Source organism: Cyprinodon tularosa, unplaced genomic scaffold (genome assembly GCF_016077235.1).
Source record: "Cyprinodon tularosa strain WSP-4 unplaced genomic scaffold, ASM1607723v1 ctg726, whole genome shotgun sequence".
In the NCBI taxonomy this organism is placed as follows: Eukaryota; Metazoa; Chordata; class Actinopteri; order Cyprinodontiformes; family Cyprinodontidae; genus Cyprinodon; species Cyprinodon tularosa.
The window spans coordinates 311306-334791 of NW_024039481.1; the positions used below are offsets into that span (position 1 = coordinate 311306).

The 23486-nt window shown below is 40.0% G+C and overlaps 1 protein-coding gene across 1 annotated transcript; it reads right to left on the reverse strand.

The window, feature by feature from the left end:
* Window positions 1–1967: 1967 nt before the first annotated feature.
* On the reverse strand, window positions 1968–23486 carry LOC119772698 (deoxyribonuclease-1-like). The gene is made up of 9 exons (XM_038269240.1): window positions 23301–23486; window positions 14550–14708; window positions 10251–10339; window positions 10051–10131; window positions 6241–6341; window positions 5102–5214; window positions 4845–4999; window positions 4677–4770; window positions 1968–2175 (listed from the first exon to the last, which is right to left on the reverse strand). The coding sequence occupies exons 2-9, from the start codon at window positions 14685–14687 to the stop codon at window positions 2116–2118; spliced, it is 831 nt and encodes a 276-aa protein (XP_038125168.1). The 5' UTR covers window positions 14688–14708; window positions 23301–23486; the 3' UTR covers window positions 1968–2115.

A 23486-nucleotide genomic window follows, 5' to 3' on the forward strand; every position in this document is an offset into this window, starting at 1 on the left:
CTGTTTTAGAATAGTGCAAAATTGATAGAAGAATAGAGGAAGAAGATAGGAAGACTGATTGAAATAAGATTAAATGAGAGTTGAGAAAAACAGGAACAATGATGGAAAGAACAGTTAAAGAGAAGAGAGAAAAATCTACTTAGAGCAGGCAGAAGTCAGAGGAGCTAGAGAGAAAAGAACCTCAGTAACCAGTCAGACACAACTTGATCAATCGGCTTGACCAGTAATAAAAGACAGACAACAAAAGAGCAGCTGATTCTTTGAAAGTAATGGAGCTTTGCATATAGTCGATTAGTAGAAGAAATTAATGTGCTTCTTTGATATGTACAGATCCCTAATCTGGTCAGTTGTCAGTTGACAGTAATAAAGATACTTTTGAACTTGAAAGCTTATATATCCTTCCAGAAAAAAATTAGCTGCCAGTAAAATAGAAATTGACAAAGGTTATAGTCAATACAAATGCTATAAAATCAAAATATGAAATTGATTTTGAATATATGTATATATACATTTGCATACATATGTATGGCCCAGCCTCACCTCTCACTCACCATCATTACAACTGGTCATGCTTGTGGACAAATTGTACCCATGGGAAGTTACGTAATCCCAGTCAATTCAATTCAATTCAGTTTATTTATATAGCGCCAAATTCACAACACATGTCATCTCAAGGCACTTTACAGTTCAACCAGATCATACAGTCAAATTGATACAAAGTTTTCTGTCTAAGGAAAACCAGTTGATTGCATTGACTCATTGACTCAAATACAATCCCTCACACTAAGCATGCTTGTAGCGACAGTGGAGAGGAAAAACTCCCTTTTAACAGGAAGAAACCTCCAGCAGAACCAGGCTCAGTGTGAGCGGCCATCTGCTGAGGCTGACTGGGGTTCAAGGAGACGGAAGCAGAGACACAAAAAGCAGCTGTAAAAGGCGGCCCCGTCCAGGAAACACACAGCCAGGCAGACGAGCTCCGAGCCAGCTCCCATTCCAGAGGACGAAGAGAGCACTTCCACTCAGTCACGGTCAGAGAAACAGGACCACACTGGAAAACAAGCCGATCTCCAACATCTATAAACAAGGGTGTTGATGGAAGCAGCACAGCTGATGTTTCTTTCCAGGATGACGTCACAGCCAAACAGGAACAGACGAGGCAAAGCTACTCTGAGGAAAAGCAGAGAGAGCAGAAGGTCAGAGATTGAACTAACAGATTCTGCAGAATAGGAGAACAGAGAGAGAATGAAGCAGAATGATGAAATGGGGGTCCCTATGTCCTCCAAAAGTCTAAGCCTATAGCAGCATAACTATAGAGATAGCTCAGGATAACCTGAGCCACTCTAACTATAAGCTTTATCAAAAAGGAAAGTTTTAAGCCTAGCCTTAAAAGTAGACAGGGTGTCTGCCTCACGGACTAAAACTGGTAGTTGGTTCCACAGGAGAGGAGCCTGATGACTAAAAGATCTGCCTCCCATTCTACTTTTAGAAATTCTAGGAACCACTAGTAAACCTGCAGATTGAGAGCGAAGTGCTCTCAGTCACATTATGAATTATGATAGAGACCCACAGGAAGGCTATATTTAATGAAAAACTAAGCAAAAGCAAAGTTTAAATTATTAAAATAAATACTACGCTAGCAGGATTAAATAATTGTTTTCTAAAAAAAATCTGACTATATACCTTTAAATAGCAGGAAAGCTTGTATTTACATAATGCTATATAAAGTCCAAGGACTTTAAAGTTCTTTGCAATATATTCAGGAATTCAAACTGTGATGCTTTTAAGCTATTGTAGCCATTGCTGCCCTGTTGATTGGCTCTGGAGGTACCTGTAGGTCGTATGTGAAGCAGATTATGTTGAACCTAGATTTAAAACATAGATGTGTCTTTTATTTAAAGATGACCCAATTTTTAGTTCAGATTTTCCAAAGGCTGAGCTTCACTTTGCAAAACAGAAAACAATGGAACTTGAACTCAGGCTTTTATTTATTTTCAGAAGCAGGGAGAGGTGGGGGGTTTTATGAGGAATCATTATTGATTAATTTAGGCCATTTATTTCAAGCTTTCTTGATTGGTGAAACTGTTCTCAGCTGTGTGTCGCTCAGGAAGACAGAGCTTAGGCCAGCTTCGGCTTCAGCTCCACCTCCACTGGAAAATGGTCACTAATCTTCTTTGCCTGAAGGAGACAAAGAAAACATCGGTCAAGGTTCTTCATCCAAATGCATCAACACTCATCAAATGCTTTTGAGTTTTATCAAATGAGGCCATGATGACTCACTTTAAACTTTTACCATCTTTAATTTAATGTATATATACCCTCAAAGCAATACTTTGTTAGAGCAAATTTTGATTGAGTTTCAGCATTTGGGTTTCTTTAAAGCACAGTGGGTAGCAATGCTGCCTTGCCGCAAGAAGGTCCTGGGTTCAATTAGGGTCTTTCGGCATGGAGGTTGCATGTTCTCCATGAGCATGCATGGGTTCTCTCCAGGTTACTCCGGCTTCCTCCCACAGTCCAAAAACATGACTGTTAGGTTGATTTGCTTCTCTAAATTCTCCTTAACTGTGTGTGAATGGTTGTTTTTTCTGTGTTGCCCTGCAATGGACTGGCGACCTGTCCAGGGTGTGCCCCGCCTCTCGCCCGTTGACAGGTGGAGAGGGCGGTACCAGCCCCATTTGGGATAAGCATGATGGAAAATGGATGATCTTTGAGTTCTTAAAGGAATAGTACACCCAAAACATGATTAGCCTTCATTTTCTACTCACCCCCATGCTGAACAACACTCTGGAGTACTTTTTTGATATCTCAAATGCATCTGGAGATCTGGGAGGCTTCTTGCTGTCTGCTGACATTCAAATAATGGAGGTCTATGGCGCCCGAGGCAGAAAGGTCCATAAAAGTCCACAAAAAACGTGTCAATATTCCTCCATACTGCTCGTCCAATGTATTCCAAGTGTCCTGAGTGGGTAGCATCCAGAATTTACTCGAAACGAAGTCATTTAGAATGTTTTTAGAGCATAAACAGTAGTGTATAGGATTTCCTGAAAGCGCGCACATGCGCTCTCACGACGCTACGGAAGCCGGCAGACCAAACCAGCGCATTCAGCTCGGCAAAGAACTCATGCTCTTCCTCAACACTGAAGTCCTCAGACATTTTTCTTTCGTTGTTTCTTTTTTTGCACAGGTAAACAGCACATTTCTTCTTCTACGCTTGCATTATTGGCAGAGCAGACGCTGAATGCGCACTTTCATCTGGCTTGGTCTGCCGGCTTCCGTAGCGTCGTGAGCGTGCATGTGCGCGCTTTCAGGAAATCCTATACACTACTGTTTATGCTCTAAAAACATTCTAAAAACAGTCACCATAGACCTCCATTATTTGAATGTCAGCAGACAGCAAGAAGCCTCCCAGATCTCCAGATGCATTTGAGATATCAAAAAAGTACTCCAGAGTGTTGTTCAGCATGGGGGTGAGTAGAAAATGAAGGCTAATCATGTTTTGGGTGTACTATTCCTTTAACTGTTATAATCCTAATAATTCCTTCAACTATATCAGGCTAAGAAGTGGATTTTTTTATATTGTGCATTGGCACCAGACGCAGTGTCCGTGGTGATTTCCGCTAGCACTGCGGGGAGTTCGCCGCTCTGTATTTTAGATGCACAGTGTTTACATGCTGGACTGCGTCACCAAATAGGGAAAACTTCAGCTGCGTGAAGCTGAAATCTCACTGACGTTGAAAAATCTGAGCAAATATACGGAGTGGCTATTGCTTCTTTGGTGCAACTCTGTTAATTTTATTGTTATGTATATATTGTTTCAGGTACATACCTAGGGCTAGGTATGTACTTGTAATGCTTAGGTCTAGGGCAAGGGTCACCGTTAGGCTGTATAACTCACCCACAAATGAATGGAGGTCAATAGAAAGTCCCCATCGGAATAGTGACACCAAACGTGTGTGTGGGTGGGGGGGAGTCAAAAATTACTTATATGTCTTTCTACAAAAACTTGTCTTGGTTAGATCCAGTAGGTGCTCTTCTAATTTCAAAGAATAAGCTGTAAGAGACCAGTTTTACATGCTGCATACACACGGCCATGCAGACCCAAACACGACTTTTTCAGATGAGTCAACTCAGCTTAACAAATGAACTTTTTGGTGAATGCCCTACCTTGAAAGCATTGCACCTGCATAGTGAATATCTCTGCTTTCTCTGATAAGCAAGTGGTGATGAGGCAGAGATAAACTCTGCTTAAAAATGAGACAAAGTAGATATTTTTGCAGCCAATCTGCACAGTGACAGCCACTGTTCTATTTTAATTAATGTCATAAATATGTGTTTAGAGTGAGAGGTCTGTAATATTGTTCAGTCTTCTTAATTGCCAGAAGTTGAGCTCAACATCATGCAAGCACACAAAGAGGGGAAAAACTACGGCTCAAATGCTGTATGTATGGACATCTGTGAAATTATTTATAATGTACATCACAAAAAACCTTGCGTATAACAAGGTTAGGACTCGTTATTCATATACTGTACTATTTAAGGGTGCATCATTGAGCTTGACAGTTATCACCAATAATTTTATTTCCTAATGCAACTTGTAAACTACACTGCAATAGTTTCTATATTGTAAAAAAGTTTTTCTCCACATTGTCTTTTGGGGACCAAATTGACCTAGTTTTTACCTGTTCTTTACTGAGATGCAGTTGGTCCTGGAAGTCATAAACCTTTGCGCTGTCCATCACCACTCCCCTCATCATGTCTTCTTTGGCCACAATCCTGCCATGAACAGAAAGATGAATAGAGTGAATTAAAGAATCTATGTATGTGTAGCTCTGTGAGAGTGGATCTACCTGTCATAAGGGCACCCAGAGTTTGAGACAGTGGTGTCAACCGTATCTGGGATCAACCAGCGGAAAGACTTGTCTGCGAAGAGCCGGATTTTTGCCCAGTCTCTTCTTGTCACATAAGTACAGCCTGCGTTAAAGTCCCCCAGCAGCACAATGTCCTGCACAAAGAGAGTGGAGGGTTAACTGTGCTCTCGCTGCCCCCCCTCCTACGTTAAATTTTATTTCTATTTCTTTAATATTTTCACTTATAGTTTATTCACTTTGGTTTTCCAGCGATTGTAGACATCAGTCACCACGTCATAGAGCGCATCTATCTCCTCCACAGCTGAGCTAGGAGAGGTATGCTGGGGGATCAGAACGAAGCGGCTTACGGCTGCAAAACAAAGAGAATGTTTGTTAATTACTGAGTAAGGAGAAGAAAAGAAGAGATTCTGCCCAAAGGAACTCTGGATGTTAAGCTCCTGGTCAAACGTATTTCAGTTAAAAACTATTTGCTTTTTAACTAATTTAGAGCACTTTTAATGTTTCCAAACCAATTCACAATTCACATCCATAAGGTGAATGAAACATTATTTGGCCCAATAACTTTTTATTAAATTATTTTCCTAATCAGAATCTAATAACCTTCAGTTAATTGATTCTTTACTCCAGAATGCACAAAGCAGATGTAGTTGAAGGTATGTATAAAGGAGCTATATCCAGCACATTCTAAGAAGAACATCAATTAGAAGATTAAACTTAAAAGTTGAGCTTCACCAGTGATACAGCCACAATGTTTGGATCTTGTGAACAAAGTCCCAGCTAAATACATAAATGTTGCCAATGGCAAAATGTGAAAAAAAATCTTGACGTCATAGTTATTCTCTCTGCACAGAGTTTACATGTTCTCCTTCTTCCCACAGTCCAAAATATGACTATTAGTTTGAACCTTTTGACCTTTTGCCACACTTCAGGCTTCAAACATAAAAATCTAAAATTATATAACTTTGTGAAGATTGATCTAAATGTGGGACACAAGCATGAAATGGAATTAAATTTATTGGATATTTTAAACTTTTTTAACGAATAAAAAACTGATGAATGGACAGTGCAAAATTAATTGGCCCCTGTACAGTGCAGCAAACTCTCTCCAAAAGTTAAGGTAGGCTCTCTGAAAGATCCAAAGTTGACCTAAATGACTGATAAGTAGAATCCACCTGTGTGGAATCAAGTCTCCATATAAATGCACCTGCTCTCTGATCGCCTCAGAGGTCTGTTTAAAGCACAGACAGCATCATGAAGAAAAAGGAGGACACCAGGGAGGTCTGTGATACTGTTGTGGAGAAGTTGAAAGCTGGATTTGGATACAAAAACATTTCACAAGCTTTAAATATCCCAAGGAGCTCTGTTACAAACATACCAGTATTTATGGATGAAAACATGACGATAAAAGGTTTTCTCATAAATTTGTTGTCGATGTCGTTGTATGTATAGTTTTCAACCACTGATACGCTCTCCTCCCTGCAGAGAAACGGTTAAAATGTATTACATCAGTGTTGTGGTAAATATCTTATTTAATCAGATATTATGTGGACTTTCATATATTGTTTACTTCTAGCTGTGTGTTAGAGTAAATAAATGAAAAGAGTGATTCGAGCTCAAGTCATGATCAAACAGATAATTCAGCACATACATGGAATAAATTCACCACAACTTCTGTTCAAAATATAAGAGCTTCCAAACCAGCAGAATAAGATAATCTGCTTTCTAAAATACTCTGACATGGTTTTTGTTTGTGGTATTTATCTAAAGAAATTCTTCATGAAAGCTTCATTTTCATAAACACTGCAGCCATATAGAATCTGTGCAACAAAAGAGTATTTTATTTTTGAATAAAGTCATGATGAAGGAATTCTCCTCACTGAAAGTAAGTAAATGTGTCATGATCTTGGCACTGATGACTGGCTCAATTTCTTATTTCATTCCCCTGTCCAATTCTGTCTGGTTTCTCATTACCTCTCATCTGATCCGCCTGCTCCTGACTCTATTAAAGCTGGTGGCATCCAGTCATCAGGGTCAGATTATTCTTGTTCTTTCTAGCCAGTGGTGAGCGTGTTTTTAGAGTTCCTTGGTGTTTCTGATTTCCTGATCCTGACCGTTCTGCCTCTCAACCCCAACCTGGCTGTTCTTTTCTGATCTCAGTGGAGAGAATGATTTTAGTGTACCATAGTGTTTCTGATTACGAGATCCTGACCTGTTCTGCCTCTCAACCTCTGAGCCTGTCTGTTTCTGTTTTGATATGTTTGCCTAACCTGTCTCCGGACTCCTGCTTGTTCTCTGGGTCTGCAGCATGTGGGACACTCTAGGCAGCTCCCGCTGCATCTTCTTGGCTGCCAACTGGCATCCTACCATGTTCTCTGGGCAAGGACTGAACTGTTAAACCAGGTTAGTGACTTACACGTTCATATTAATCCTCCGTCAGATTATCTAGGTCACTAACCTATGTTTCTAACTGCTGCTACTGCAAAAACTATGATCATCCATGTCTTAAATAAACACAAAATAAACACAGTTATTCCACTGTCTGTCTAGTTTGAATACTGGGTCCCTTCTTTTCTGTGTCATTACAGAATAATCTGGCCATAACATGGACCCATCAGCCCGACAGACAGTGGTGTTCTGAGGTTAAACTGTGTTTTTCTTGGCTTGAGTCTAGCATGTATGATATTCTGGATTGCCTGCAGGTTACCTTTGTGTCATCTGAAGTCAGGTTTTCGCCCCTCTCATAGTACTGAAACTGCCCTGATAAAAATCACAAACGATCTCCTTATAGCTGCTGACTCTGGACTCCTCTCCATCCTCATCCTTCTCGATCTCAGTGCAGCCTTTGATACCATTTCTCATCCCATTCTCCTCAATAGATTATCCTCTCTTGGCATCTCTCACACCCCTCTTGACTGGTTCCGCTCATATCTCTCCGACCGCACTCAGTTTATTCAGCTCAAATCTTTCACATGGCACCCTTCCCCTGTCACTTCTGGTGTTCCTCAAGGCTCAGTTCTTGGCCCCCTCCTCTTCATCACCTACCTTCTTCCCCTTGGCAGTATTTTCCGGAAATTCAACATTCACTTTCACTGTTATGCGGATGACACCCAGCTTTATTTATCCAGTAAACCCACTTCCTCACTCCCCCCCTTGTCCCTTACTAACTGCTTACTTGAAATTAAAGACTGGTTCACCTCAAACTTCCTAAAACTAAACAGTGATAAAACAGAACTCCTCCTCGTTGCCACTAAATCCACCCTATCAAAAATCAAAAGTTTCTCACTACCCATTGACAACTCCTTGGCCTCCCCCTCCCCTCAGGTCAAAAGTCTGGGTGTCATCCTCGACTCCTCCCTCTCCTTTCAGTCTCACATAAACAAAATGACCAGGTCTGCATACTTCCACCTTCGCAACATTAACTGTCTCCGTTCCTCCCTTACCACGCGCACTGCCTCTGTCCTTATCCACAGCCTCATCACCTCCCGTCTTGATTATTGCAATTCTCTTATTTTTGGCCTCCCTCATAAATCTCTCCATAAACTTCAACTTCTTCAGAACTCAGCTGCTCATGTCATCACCAGAACCCCCTCTTTTCATAGTATTTCTACCCCTGTCCTTCACCAACTCCATTGGCTCCCAGTTCAATTCAGAATTCAATTTAAAATCCTTCTCTATACTTTCAAAGCCATCCATAACCTTGCTCCTCCTTATCTGTCAGACCTCCTTCACATCGCCACCTCCTCCCGCTCCCTTAGATCCTCCTCCTCCATCCACCTCAGTGTACCCCCAGCTCGACTTGTCACCATGGGGAGCAGAGCCTTCAGCCGCTCTGCTCCCCAGCTCTGGAACTCACTTCCTCCCGACCTCCGCAGTATTGACTCTCTCCCCTTATTCAAAGCCAGACTCAAAACCCATTTGTTCCAGCTCGCTTATCTGTGAATATACTGCTCTTTTCCCTATCCATGATTGTTTTTTGTTTTTTTATGTTCCTGTAACTGTATATTGTATTTTCATCTCTTTTTATTTATTTTTTTTGTATTATTTGTAAAGTGACCCTGAGTGTCAAGAAAGGTGCTGTTAAATAAAATGTATTATTGTTATTATTATTATTATTATTATTATTATTATTATTATTATTATTATTATTATTATTATTATTATTATATGCATCATCTGTCTCCCCTTGAGGAGGTTTAGTGTCTGCTTTTTTTATTTGATGTATTTTCTCATTCCTACTGTTTTTATTATTTTATATTAAATGATATATGTGCTTCTTAAAACACAATTAGTACCTCCCTGTTACGTGTTAAGGCTCATGATTGGGTTATACTTCTCAGAGAGCTCGGTCACTGTGCATTCAAAACATGTTATTTTGATAGGGCTGGGGCCAGTGCTGCCTCCTCATATTTACAGGCACAGACTAGGAACGATTTTCGGCCCTGGCATTTTTCCATCTAAACCGGCCGACACCGGCCCACTTAAAAAAATGGTCCGGGAGTTTTGGTCGACTGTCTCCAACACATTACATAGGCTACAGTGCATTGTGATTAGATTGCCACTCTGTTCCACTACACCACAGGTGTCATACCAGACTCCATTCATCCCCTCAAGTCATCATGTTCAAATTGGACTTCCTTGATGAAATGAATGAAGTCTGACGTGCTATTGTTTGGTTGGAAAGAAAACCTGCAGCCACACGGCCCTTTCTGGAACCAGTTTGACACCCCTGCACTACACCATTCCAGGTTTCTCTGTATGGAAAATTATACACACCCTTCTCCACAAATCCAATCACTTTGCATTATGTGTGTGCGAAAAGTGAAGAGAGTTCGCTACCCCTGGGTGTCACCGGCAATAGCACATGTGTGTCTGCCGGTTTTATGGCAATGCCTAAACATACACAAAAGTGTACGTTTACGGAGAATTTAAAGAAAAATTGCCGTGCTTTCACCAGGGTCATGATCCATATGAGGCGGAGTGTTTGATGATTTGTCTGCCCCCCCCCCCCCCTTTTAAAAAGTGTCCTCCTTTTCAGACCCAAATCTGGTTACCATTTCTGTCAATATCTGTTGTCATGTTGTCAGCATTTGGAAGTTTATTTTAAAGTGTTGGCTTTGAGTGATGACTTCTCAGGAGAGAATCAGGGAGAAAAGCTTGAAGAACACAGAGCTTTCCTTCACACTACCTGTATAGGAAGAGATATCTCTCCTTGTAGGTGCTGCGACCCAGAGGCTCACTCACAATGTAAGAATATGTTGGACAAATTCTGGGAAAAAACAAACACAGAATAACATCCGAGCCAAAATATTTATTTTACTCAAAGCTTTCTAAACATTCCAACTGAGCATAATGGTGCAGTGTTTGCTAGGTATGAGTGACTCTAACCTGTTGACATACTCCATTAATTCTTTGGTTACTGACAGGTCACTGTCTAAGACCTCCTGGATCAGAACGATGTCATAGCGATGAACAATCTGCAAAAAAAAAAACACAGGAAAATTATTGCATTAGATTTTTGATTCTGCATGTGCCACTTTCTTTTGATAGTTATTTACAGCAGTGGCATCTTGTTTTTACTATTGTATTGACAAAGAGTGTTGTACTGGCTTTACATATGAAATTTAAATTAGTTTTCATGTTAGTTAAAACACATTTATTAAAAATACATAATTATTCTCTTTATTCCAGAATATTAGATAATGCAAAAATTACCGGTTATAGAAAAAGTCTCATTCAGATTTAGCATAAGCTCCCCTTCCAATCTCATATTTTCAGATGGTTTTTAGGGCAGGGTATATAGCATGGACGTCTTTAGGCCTATTTTGGAGGGCTGAAGCCGCCCCAAATTGTTGTCAAGCCACCTCCCACTCAGATCAGCTCTTGCCCCCATTTAATAATACTCATTTCCCACTTCTCCGAAAAACCAGTTGAAACATGGGACAATTGGCTTTTAGATGCAGTGGGAATAGCTCGCTTAACCATGTCTACCCTGGTCAAACGACTCAGCAAGCAACGCATGTTAAAAGTGCTTTGGCTCTGATCGGCATGCTGTGGGAATACTCGACCCAGGACAACCTGCTAATTTAAGTGATATTATTGGGCACAACATATGGACGTCAACACACTGCGCCAGTCACATCTGATCTAACAAGCCGAAAAAACTCTGTTTACATTTGATAAGAGGGATTCTGACAGATAAAGGTGTGAAACAATGAAGCACATTTACTACGACCTGGCTTTCTTACATGTGGCTCTCCATTGTTTATTTTTCTGAATTCTGTTGCATTGGAGACATCATCAATGCTAACCCAGCGTGATGGTATGACCAGGCACACAGCCGCGTGTGTACAGAGGCCACGCAGCTTGCCAGCTAGGGGTTAGACCCAGTTATTTTTGTCAATTGGAAGGGAGCACAATGCCAATTGTTAACGGACCCAAGTTTGAAAAACCTGGGTTAACTCACTTATTTCAGTGGGAAAGAGGCTTAGGACAATGTAGCTGTAATATAAATCATAGTGCACTGTGCTGGTGGCAGCATTATTGCCAACTTGGTGACTTTTCAGACCCCTGAAGCAACTTCAAAAAAAAAGTAGCTAATTACAACAAATCTAGTAACTATTTCCTGTTCTGTTGGAGACTTTGATTACATTAAAGCACAGATCACTCTGAGTTTACAATTTTCTGTGAGACGTGAATGAGCCCCTCCCTCCTCCAAAACACTGACAGCGGGATGCAAAAGCTTTCTAGAAAAAGATGGAGAAGTGCGACTCTCCTCATCTCCCATTAAAAGGTAGTCCACAAAGTTTCCACTGAGCCACCCTGAAATAAAAAATGTGAATTAGACCTAAATATATTTAGCTTTCTAAATGCACCCTGCATCTACATAAACAGCGTCATCCATTGTGTGGGCCTCTGTTAATTGTCTTTAAGTATAATATGATAACATAAAAGTGCTTTGTGTAGTTTTAGTTCAAGTTAAAATAACTATACCGAATACTAAATACTTTACAGATTTCATCTTTATGATGAGAACATGACGAGTCATGGGTGTATTCCCAAGAAGCATTGAGAAAAAGCTGTCTATTGTGACTGGGACTTTGAAGTCACAGAAAGTGTGCATCATGTTCAGGAGATTCATCCTTCGAAGGCCACATTTGCAGACAGCACATCACAGCAAGAAGGGCTATCTGAATTCACAAATCCTTCAAAGGAACCCATGTGGCCTACAACTTTGTTCATGAAATTCAAAAAAGAAGCAGCAGTCAATTAAGTCACGACAGGAATTGCTGGATTATTTTGTCAGCTCTATCAGAGATGAGGGGCTAAGCTGCCTTTCAGAAACCGTTTCTGCTTGTTGTGTGTTTCATACTTTTGATTTCCTGAGCAATGAATATGGTCTGCACAGTTTTAGTAAAAACGAAAAGTGTTCCAAGCTACTTAAGCGAGATGTGTTGGGCCTCATGCAAAAATTGTTTGTACAACTTGTCATATTCACCATGTTGGTAATCTTTCAGGTATAAACAGATTTTACGAATGCTCCAGACTGGACGTATGAGTCTTGCGCAATCAGTCAGCTGTTATCCAAACCAAGTTTTTCCCCGAAAATGACCACGTGTTCTTACTTAGAAGCAATTGTACATTTTATTAGGGTGCACCATTATATATATTACGGAACGCTACAATTAGAGAGCTTGTAGAGTTTTTCTTCTTCGTCTTTAATGCCCTTTCCAACATATTCTCATTATCAGTTCGTATGAAATCGTACGAAAAGTTATGCACAGTATTTTGTACGTTTTTGACGTTTTTACTCGAAAAAACATATCAGTGCGCATGCGCAGCCAGCCAGACGAAAAAAGCAGATCAGCGGACGGACGTAAAACTGGGACGGACAAGCTTTCCACAGTGCAATAATTACTTCATGATGTCTCTCACTAGGTTACTTGCTGTTATGTATGTTAGGGTTAGGTGTAGGGTCAGGGTTAGGGTTAATTGTATGTTAAATTGTATGTTATTGAATGGTGCGTAAGACGCGCATGCGCACGGATATCTTGTCTCGAGGCAAGACGTAAAAATACGACGAAATACGACGAAAAAACGTCAAAAACGTACGAAATACTGTCCAAAACTTTTTGTACGATTTCATACAAACTGATAATGAGAATACACTGCCCTTTCTACGAAAGAACACCTTCTGAAAGCGTGGCAAGTTGCAGCCCTACCTGTCAGGGTTTAGTTGTGGTTTTGGACCCAAATGCAGAGGCTGAGAGGCAGGGGTGAGTTCTTGATAGTTTTTTTTAATTAATTAACAAAGGTAACAGAGGGAGGAATCCAAAAAGCCAAATAAAAAATGTAAAACAAACCGGAACCATGGAGACATCAGGGGAAATCAAGAGGAGCCCGGGTAAGACCAGTAAAGAAGCCAGAGCAGAGAGAAAGGCATATGATTAGCTGATTAGTTGTGTAGGCGTAATGTTGGCGTGTATTTAGGTATAACAGTCGCTCCCATAGACAGAGAAAAAATGTGAAGTGATGGTGAATCTGGAGAAATATTGAAGATGCTCAGTGCAAAGGCTAAAGATTCCTGTGATTTGCTCATTATCACAGAAACAAGGACACTACCCATGTCAGTTAGTAGCAGCTCTGATCTAATGAAGCTCCTCACAGTGTCACACAATCAACAACACTTATTGCCGCCTGGCTGCATTGTTTTATCAATACATTGTCTTTACTTCTTCAGTGCTGTGCTGAATTCATTTTATTCATACAAGCATACTATGAGTCTCCTGTTTAATTTGATTAAAAAAGTGTATTTTATTATTGTCTGGAAAAGCACAATTTGTCATTGCTATCTATAGCCAGTTGAAGCTTGTTAAAGTGCATAAATATCGTGTTCTAATGAATCTAGTTTTCTTTGTTTTTCTTTTATCATGAATATACATAATGAGCATCTCTACATTCTGCATTGCAATTCAGTGTCTTGACTGACCCACAACACATGCCAAAACAGTGCAGATGGATATAGATTTCAGATAATTTATTATGATTTATTAATAAATTCAAATTTAGAATGCTAGATTTGTTTCTTATTTCTAAACTTATTTCTAATTTTAATGTAACAAAAAAGTCATCAGGATAATTCATTGAGATTTGAGATCATGAAAAGGAACTGAGTAGTTACTTTGCCTGGTGACAAGTTCCTCTTATTGGACAGTAATGGTGTTACTAACTCAGTAACAATTTATTTTTTAAATAATTAGTAACTATAACTACTTACTAAAATGAAGTGTTGTTCAATGCTGCTTAATTCTGAAAAAGCACTGCTTTCTCATTTATAAAACATTGTGTGGAATCCATAGTAAAAGTGTATTTAAGCAAAACATCAGTCTGTTTTAAACAGTCTCAGCAGCGAAAGACCTCAAATATGCAACCAGGACAAAAAAAAATTTAGTTTAACACAAGTTATTGTGTTTGATCTGTTGAAGATACTCTTGATTGAACCAACCTCAGTTTGAAAGATCTTGTGACAGATATTACTTCCTGTAAAGCTAGGTTAGCAAGACTGAGGGTCTCTAAATTTGTTACCATTTTAAATGTCATTTTCTAAAACACATTATATGTAATTATTCATGTAAGAAAAACAGAATTAAACATTCAAGACATCCGTAGCGAAGTGGTGTTCCAGACCTGGGCGATCTTGTCCATCAGATTGTCGTCTGAGGCTTTTCTCGGCCCAAATTTCTGGATGTTGAAGGCCCCCAGCAGGAAGGAGCAGGACAGATGCAGCAGGCCCACAAAGAACACCACAGAGTACAGCAGTCGCATTCTGAGCCACAAAGGATAGATCTAAATATGGAAGGTGGAAATTAGAAGTTTATAAAACCAAGTCACCATTCATTTAAAATCTAATTATAAATGTTTGATCAGCTTATATAAGTTAGGTTAAACTTGTGGAATATTGATCTAGTCAGCAGCAATTGTTTAGGTGAGAGGGTGCTACTGCTGCTGTTAACGCGTTCACTTCCTGTTTTAACTGCTGAGCCGTTCTGGTGCTGTTCAGGCTATCTCCGTTTGAATTAAGTTGTTTTTTTTCTGTGATATTTCTGTGAGCATCTACTGTTGATGCAATCAGCTGGTTTTCCTTAGATGGAAAACTTTGAATCAATCTGACTGGATGATCTGGTTGAACTGTAAAGTGCCTTAAGATGACATGTGTTGTGAATTGGAGCTATATAAATAAACTGAATTGATATTATTAAAAACTGTAAAATTGTTATTCGCTCGGGCAGTAATGACATGGCTTACGCCGAATGGAGGTCACTAAAATGAGTGTTGCTTCTGTGTGTAAGTTCGCCAAAACAATGTGGGCTACATTAATAATCAGACCAGGTTCTCCTTTTAGGGAGAACCTGGTCTGATTGGGAGAGACAGCATCCATCCCACTTTGGATGGTGCAGCTTTTCTTTCTAGGAATCGGATTTGTCCTCCTGTTTCTCCTCATTAACAGAGGAGAATAAGAATAATCCTAGATATCTTTTAAATACAGTTGCCAAACTGACCCATAGCTCTGTTGAACCGTCAACTGCTTTGATCCAGTTGAACTTTGAGAGTTAGCAAAACTATTCTCTTCATCTAAGCCTTCACTTTGCATGCTTAAGAAGCCGTATCTTGACCCAGATGATCTAGTCAATTGTAGACCTATTTTCACTTTTCCTTTCTTATCTAAAATTATTGAGAGAGTAGTTGCCAAACAAGTGTGCGACCACTTACACCATAATGAACTTTTTGAAGAGAGAACCACAGGGTCAGTGCTAGTACCAATTCTCTTTACTATATATATGCTTCCAACCTGTTGAATTATTAGACACCATGGGATTGATTTAATCTGTTATGCTGATGATACTCAGCTATATCTGTCTATGAATCCAAATGAAACCAATCCATTACATAGACAACAGGCATAAAAAACATGCATGACTCTAAACTTTCTCCTTCTGAATGCAGACAAAACAGAACTTATAGTCTTTGGACCAGAGTCTTTGAAAAATAAGCTGATTAGCCAGTCACTTCATTTGGATGGGATTAAACTGATTTCAGATAATGAAGTAAAATGTCTTGGTGTTGTTTTTGATCAGGACCTGTCATTTAAATCCCATATCAAAGAGGTTTCTAGAATTTCCTTCTTTCATCTGAGGAATATTGCAAAAATTAGATATATCCTGTCCAGGGGGGATGCTGAGAAGCTAGTTCTTGAATTTGTTACTTCAAGGCTGGACTATTGTAATTCTTTACTATCAGGAAGTCCACAAACTGTAGTTAAAAGCCTTCAGCTGATCCAAAATGCTGCAGCCAGAGTTCTGATGAAAATTAAAAAGAGAGATCACATCTCTCCTATCCTGGCTTCTCTTCATTGGCTTCCTGTTAAATCAAGAATAGAATTTAAAATCATCCTTCTCACATATAAAGCCTTAAATGGCCAAGCTCCATCTTATATCAGAGATCTGATTGTTCCTTATGTTCCTAACAGAGCACTTCGCTCTCAATCTGCAGGTTTACTAGTGGTTCCTAGAATTTCTAAAAGTAGAATGGGAGGCAGATCTTTTAGTTATCAGGCTCCTCTCCTGTGGAACCAACTACCAGTTTTAGTCCGTGAGGCAGACACCCTGTCTACTTTTAAGACTAGGTTTAAAACTTTCCTTTTTGATAAAGCTTATAGTTAGAGTGGCTCAGGTTATCCTGAGCTATCTCTATAGTTATGCTGCTATAGGTTTAGACTTCTGGAGGACATAGGGACCCCCATTTCATCATTCTGCTTCATTCTATCTCTATTCTCCAAATCTGCAGAATCTGTTAGTTCACTCTCTAACATTCTGCTCTCTCTGCTTTTCTCATAGTAGCTTTGCCTCGTCTGTTCCTGTTTGGCTGTGACTCCATCCCGGAGAGAAATATCAGCTGTGCTGCTTCCATCAACACCTTTGTTTATAGGAGATCGGCCTGTTTTCCAGTGTAGTCCTGTTTCTCTGACTGTGACTGGCTGGATACACTTCCTGTTTGGATTAACTGAGTGTGCAGCTGTTCAGAGGATCTCCATCTGAAGTTAAGTTATTTTCTCTGTGATATCTCTGTATCTAAGTAACTCTAACTGACTACTTTAAAACATAGCACCTTCTGCTGCACTTTTCTACTGAGCACTTGTCAGTTTCACACGGTTTTATTTCTGATAGCAAGGAGTAGCTAGCCTAGGCTAGCGCTAGCTTAGCATTGCTATGGCTTCTCTCTCTCCCTCCCTTGACTCTTTTCCAACTCTTCCTTCTTCCTCTCCTCTCTCCTGCTCTCTGTGTCAGATGTTCAGTTATTCCTCTGCCTCCTTTAGTGATAATGGGATGTGTAATAAGTGTAGTATTTTTGTAGCTTTGGAGGCGAGGGTGTCAGAGTTAGAATCCAGGCTTCAGGCTGTTGAACATCCAGGAGTTAAAGTAGGCCCCCCACGTAGCTGTCCTCCAAAAGTGCCTGAGCAGCCAGGCGATTGGGTAACTGTACGCAGAAAGCGTAGTCGTGGATCTCTGCCCACTGGTCACCACCAACCCGTTCACGTTTCTAACCGGTTTTCCCCACTCAGTGACACACCCACTGAGAAGCCCACTCTGGTGATTGGCAGCTCCATAGTCAGAAACATGGCATTAGAGACACCAGGGACCATAGTCAAATGTTTGCCGGGGGCCAGAACGGGCGACATCAAATCCTACCTGAAACTACTGGCTAAGGATAAGGTTAAATACAGTAAGATTGTTATTCACGCTGGTGGTAATGACACCCGGTTACGCCGATCGGAGGTCACTAAAATTAGTGTTGCTTCGGTGTGTAAGTTTGCCAAAAAAATGTCGGACTCCGTAATTTTCTCTGGTCCCCTCCCTGATCTGACCAGTGATGACATGTTTAGCCGCATGTCGTCATTCAACCGCTGGTTGTCTAGGTGGTGTCCTGAAAACAACGTGGGCTACATTAATAATTGGCAATCCTTTTGGGGAAAGCCTGGTCTGATTCGGAGAGACGGCATCCATCCCACTTTGGATGGTGCAGCTCTTCTTTCTAGGAATCTGGCCACATTTATTAGTCCTCCAAAACCCTGACCACCCAGGGTGCAGACCAGGAAGCAGAGTTGTAGTTTAACACACATCTCTGCAGCTTCTCTACTGTTACCCACTCTTTACTCCATCCAGACAGTGTCTTGCCCACGACCAAAATCTAATAAATTAGCAAAGATTCCCAAAGGAGTAAATCATGACAATCTAATTAAAATCAAAATAACTCCAATTGGGGAAAAAGTTAAAACAATTAAATGCGGTCTGCTTAACATAAGATCGCTTTCCTCTAAAAGTCTACTAGTTAATGACTTGATTTGTGATAATCACATTGACTTGTTTTGCCTTACAGAAACCTGGCTGCAGCAAGAGGATTATGTGAGCATAAATGAGGCAACTCCTTCAAGCTATTTAAATTTTCACATCCCCAGAAGTTCTGGGCGAGGAGGAGGAGTAGCAACAATCTTCCAGTCTGACTTACTGATTACTCCCAAAACAATTAATATCTACAACTCTTTTGAACATTTAACCCTTAATTTCCCTGATCCAAATTTCAAGGCAAGAAAACCACTTCTTTTTGTAACTTTGTATCGTCCACCAGGTCCTTACTCTGAATTTTTAGATGAGTTTTCAGAGTTCCTTTCTGATTTGGTATTAAATACTGACAGGGTCATCATAGTGGGAGATTTTAACATCCATGCTGACATTGAAGGCGATAGCTTAAGAGCAGCCTTTAATGCTATCTTAGACACTATTGGCTTTGTTCAAAATGTGAATAGTCCCACGCATTCTCATCTTCATACTTTGGATCTTGTGCTGACATACGGCATAGAATGTGAAGAAATAACAGTATTTCCTCACAACCCTGTCCTCTCTGACCACTTTCCAATAACCTTCAGGATTACTTTAACAGAGTTCTCCTCCCCCAAAAGAAGGTTCAATTTTAGTAGATCTTTATCAGATAGTGCAGTTATAAATTTTAAAGAATCTGCTTCACTTTCTCTCTCCTCTGTGTCACTGAGCAGTGCTGCAGAGTGCAAAAACTTAGCTTATTCCCCTTTACAGGTTGATGATTTTGTTGATGGGGTTGCTAGTTCTCTGCGTATTGCCTTAGACAACGCAGCTCCTTTGAAAATGAAAACCGTTAAAAATAGAAAGCTTGCTCCTTGGTTTAATGCAGAGCTGCGTACTTTGAAGCAAAATGCTAGGAAACTGGAGAGAAAATATCGCTCCACAGGCCTGCGAGAGTCCTTCCTAGTCTGGAAAAATGGTTTACTGCTGTATAAGAGGACTCTTTGTAAAGCAAGAGCAGCATACTTCTCCTCATTAATAGAGGAGAATAAGAATAATCCTAGATTTCTTTTTAATACAGTTGCCAAACTCACCCAGAGCCATAGCTCTGTTGAACCGTCCATTCCACCTGCTCTTAGCAGCAATGATTTTATGGGATTCTTTATAAATAAGATTGATCTTATTAAAAATAAGATCATAAGCACTCCTCTATCCGCGATTGTACCTGAGGTAGTCATGGAATCTGAACCGGGTTTAGACTGCTTTGATCCAGTTGAACTCTCTGAATTAGCAAAATTATTGTCTTCATCTAAGCCTTCAACTTGTATGTTAGATCCAGTTCCAACCAGGTTATTTAAGGAGGTATTCCCTTTGATCTCCTCCTCCATTTTAGATGTGATTAATCTATCTCTGTTACAGGGATATGTACCTAAAGCTTTTAAGGTTGCTGTAATTAAACCTCTGCTTAAGAAACCGTCTATTGACCCAGATGACTTGGTCAATTATAGACCTATATCCAATCTTCCTTTCTTATCCAAAATTCTTGAGAAAGTAGTTGCCAAACAAGTTTGCGATCACTTCCACCATAATGAACTTTTTGAAGAGTTTCAGTCTGGCTTTAGAGCTCATCATAGCACTGAAACAGCTCTGGTGAAAGTCACTAATGATATTCTCATGGCCTCAGATAATGGACTTGTATCTGTGCTCGTCCTGCTGGATCTTAGTGCTGCATTTGATACAGTTGACCATAATATTCTTTTAGAAAGACTTGAATATTTTGTTGGAATTAAAGGAACAGCACTAGACTGGTTTAAATCTTATCTATCTGATCGAATTCAGTTTGTTCATGTTAATGATAGATTTTCAACACGCTCAAAGGTTACCTGTGGAGTACCACAGGGATCAGTGCTAGGACCAATTCTCTTTACTTTATACATGCTCCCAATTGGTAGAATTATTAGACAGCATGGGATTAATTTCCACTGTTATGCTGATGATACCCAGCTATATCTTTCTATAAATCCAGATGAAGCTAACCCATTACATAGATTACAGGCATGTCTTGAAGACATAAAAACCTGGATGACTCTTAACTTTCTGCTCCTGAATGCAGACAAAACAGAAGTTATAGTCTTTGGACCAGAGTCTCTGAAAAAGAAACTGATTAGCCAGTCACTTCATTTGGATGGGATTAAACTGATTTCAGATAATAAAGTAAAAAATCTTGGTGTTATTTTTGATCAGGACCTGTCATTTAAATCCCACATCAAAGAGGTTTCTAGAATTTCCTTCTTTCATCTGAGGAACATTACAAAAATTAGAAATATCCTGTCCAGGGGTGATGCTGAGAAACTAGTCCATGCATTTGTTACTTCAAGGCTGGACTATTGTAATTCTTTACTATCAGGAAGTCCACAAACTGTAGTTAAAAGCCTTCAGCTGATCAAAAATGCTGCAGCCAGAGTTCTAATGAAAATTAAAAAGAGAGATCATATCTCGCCTATCCTGGCTTCTCTTCATTGGCTTCCTGTTAAATCAAGAATAGAATTTAAAATCCTCCTTCTCACATATAAAGCCTTAAATGGCCAAGCTCCATCTTATATCAGAGATCTGATTGTTCCTTATGTTCCTAACAGAGCCCTTCGCTCTCAATCTGCAGGTTTACTAATGGTTCCTAGAATTTCTAAAAGTAGAATGGGAGGCAGATCTTTTAGTTATCAGGCTCCTCTCCTGTGGAACCAACTACCAGTTTTAGTCCGTGAGGCAGACACCCTGTCTACTTTTAAGGCTAGGCTTAAAACTTTCCTTTTTGATAAAGCTTATAGTTAGGGTGGCTCAGGTTATCCTGAGCTATCTCTATAGTTATGCTGCTATAGGCTTAGACTTTTGGAGGACATAGGGACCCCCATTTCATCATTCTGCTTCATTCTCTCTCTGTTCTCCTATTCTGCAGAATCTGTTAGTTCAATCTCTAACCTTCTGCTCTCTCTGCTTTTCCTCAGAGTAGCTTTGCCTCGTCTGTTCCTGTTTGGCTGTGACGTCATCCTGGAAAGAAACATCAGCTGTGCTGCTTCTATCAACACCCTTGTTTATAGATGTTGGAGATCGGCCTGTTTTCCAGTGTGGTCCTGTTTCTCTGACCGTGACTGAGTGGATGTGCTCTCTTCGTCCTCTGGCATGGGAGCTGCCTTGGAGCTCGTCTGCCTGGCTGCGTGTTTCCTGGACGGGGCCGCCTTTTACAGCTGCTTTTTGTATCTCTGCTTCTGTCTCCTTGAACCCCAGTCGGCCTCGGCAGATGGCCGCTCACACTGAGCCTGGTTCTGCTGGAGGTTTCTTCCTGTTAAAAGGGAGTTTTTCCTCTCCACTGTCGCTACAAGCATGCTTAGTGTGGGGGATTGTATTTGAGTCAATGAGTCAATGCAATCAACTGGTTTTCCTTAGATAGAAAACTTTGTATCAATTTGACTGTATGATCTGGTTGAACTGTAAAGTGCCTTGAGATGACATGTGTTGTGAATTTGGCGCTATATAAATAAACTGAATTGAATTGAATTGAATTGGATGTGCTCTCTTCATCCTCTGACATGGGAACTGGCTCAGAGCTTGTCTGCCTGGCTGTGTGTTTCCTGGAAGGGGCCGCCTTTTACAGCTGCTTTTTGTATCTCTGCTTCTGTCTCCTTGAACCCCAGTCGTCCTCAGCAGATGGCCGCTCACACTGAGCCTGGTTCTGCTGGAAGTTTCCTCCTGTTAAAAGGGAGTTTTTCCTCTCCACTGTTGCTACAAGCATGCTTAGTGTGAGGGATTGCCTTTGAGTAAATGAGTCGATGCAATCAACTGGTTTTCCTTAGATAGAAAACTTTGAATCAATTTGACTGTATGATCTGGTGAACTGTAAAGTGCCTTGAGATGACATGTGTTGTGAATTGGCGCTATAGAAATAAACTGAATTGAATTAAATTTATTGAGAGCAAAGTGGAACCAAAGTCAAATTCCAAGTATTATACACCAATGCCTGTGCCTCAAACAGATTCTGGTTATTTTGATGCTTTTCGCACATTTTTACCAATGGTACAATTACAGTATAGACCCCAGCTCTACCCTATTAAGTTCAGAGGTGTCAAGTAACAAAGTACAAATACTTTGTTACTGTACTTAAGTACATTTTTTAGTGTACTTAAGGACTCCATTAGTTATTTTCCTACCTACTTCTGACTTCTACTCATATTTTCACACAAGTATCTGTACTTTCTATTCCTTACATTTTTAAAACAAACGTTCCTCGTTACTCTTGGCTTCAGTTTAATGTTTATAAATCTATATTTCACGTCATGTGCTCCATCCAATGCAGATCATTGGGGACATCTACATCTAGTTAAAACTAGTGTAATTGGATGAGTCATATAACGCAAACACTCATTGGTTAGCTAAAGGAAATCACCAAAAGCAAGCAGGTGTTCATCAAACTGCAAACGTGAATTGTCTATGCCATGCTACAATGTGGGATTCAGAAAAAGATGCTGAAATGTCTGAAAGGTCGGACACAGGCGAGAGATCGAAGAGAGGTCGAAATAGTCGAAAAATTGAGCTTTCAATTCATATAGTGGCCTCTTTTACTCGAGTAAATAGGTCAAGTTGATACTTCAACTTTTACCAGAGTGTTTTTAAACTGCAGTATCTATACTTGTACTTTAGTAACAAATCTGTGTACTTTTGACACCACTGGTTATGTTACAGATAATAAAAGGAGATCATGCTAAAGTGATTTGACCAACATTTAGCTGCTAAACCTGCTCCACCATTCACAACACATTATCCTACCATTTTGCATCTTACAAACAGTAAAATTGGAACATTTTATGAAATACTCAGATTTTTTGTCATGGTAGAAGAAGGCCAGGTAAAATTAGACCAGACACAAAGGGTTGCAGATAAGCTCACAAAGTAAAACAGCAAAACACCAGTCAAATTTTAAAAAAGGAAAAAATAAATCCTATGAATTACATCTGTTTAATTTGCTTTTAGTATTGATAAAGTATTTTGAATTGAAATGAACTGAAGTGCATACCTGATCAGCGAAGAAAAGAGGAAAACCTGTGAACACCAAGCCTTGCAGTCCCAAGAGCTATGACATAAATGTGGAGTCGATCCAGTGATAACCCGTTTTAAGGCTTTGTGTTGTAATGGAAAACTTTTAATCTGCCTTGTGCATCCAATTTTCAGAAGCGTTCACACTGCTTATGTAGAAGTGTCT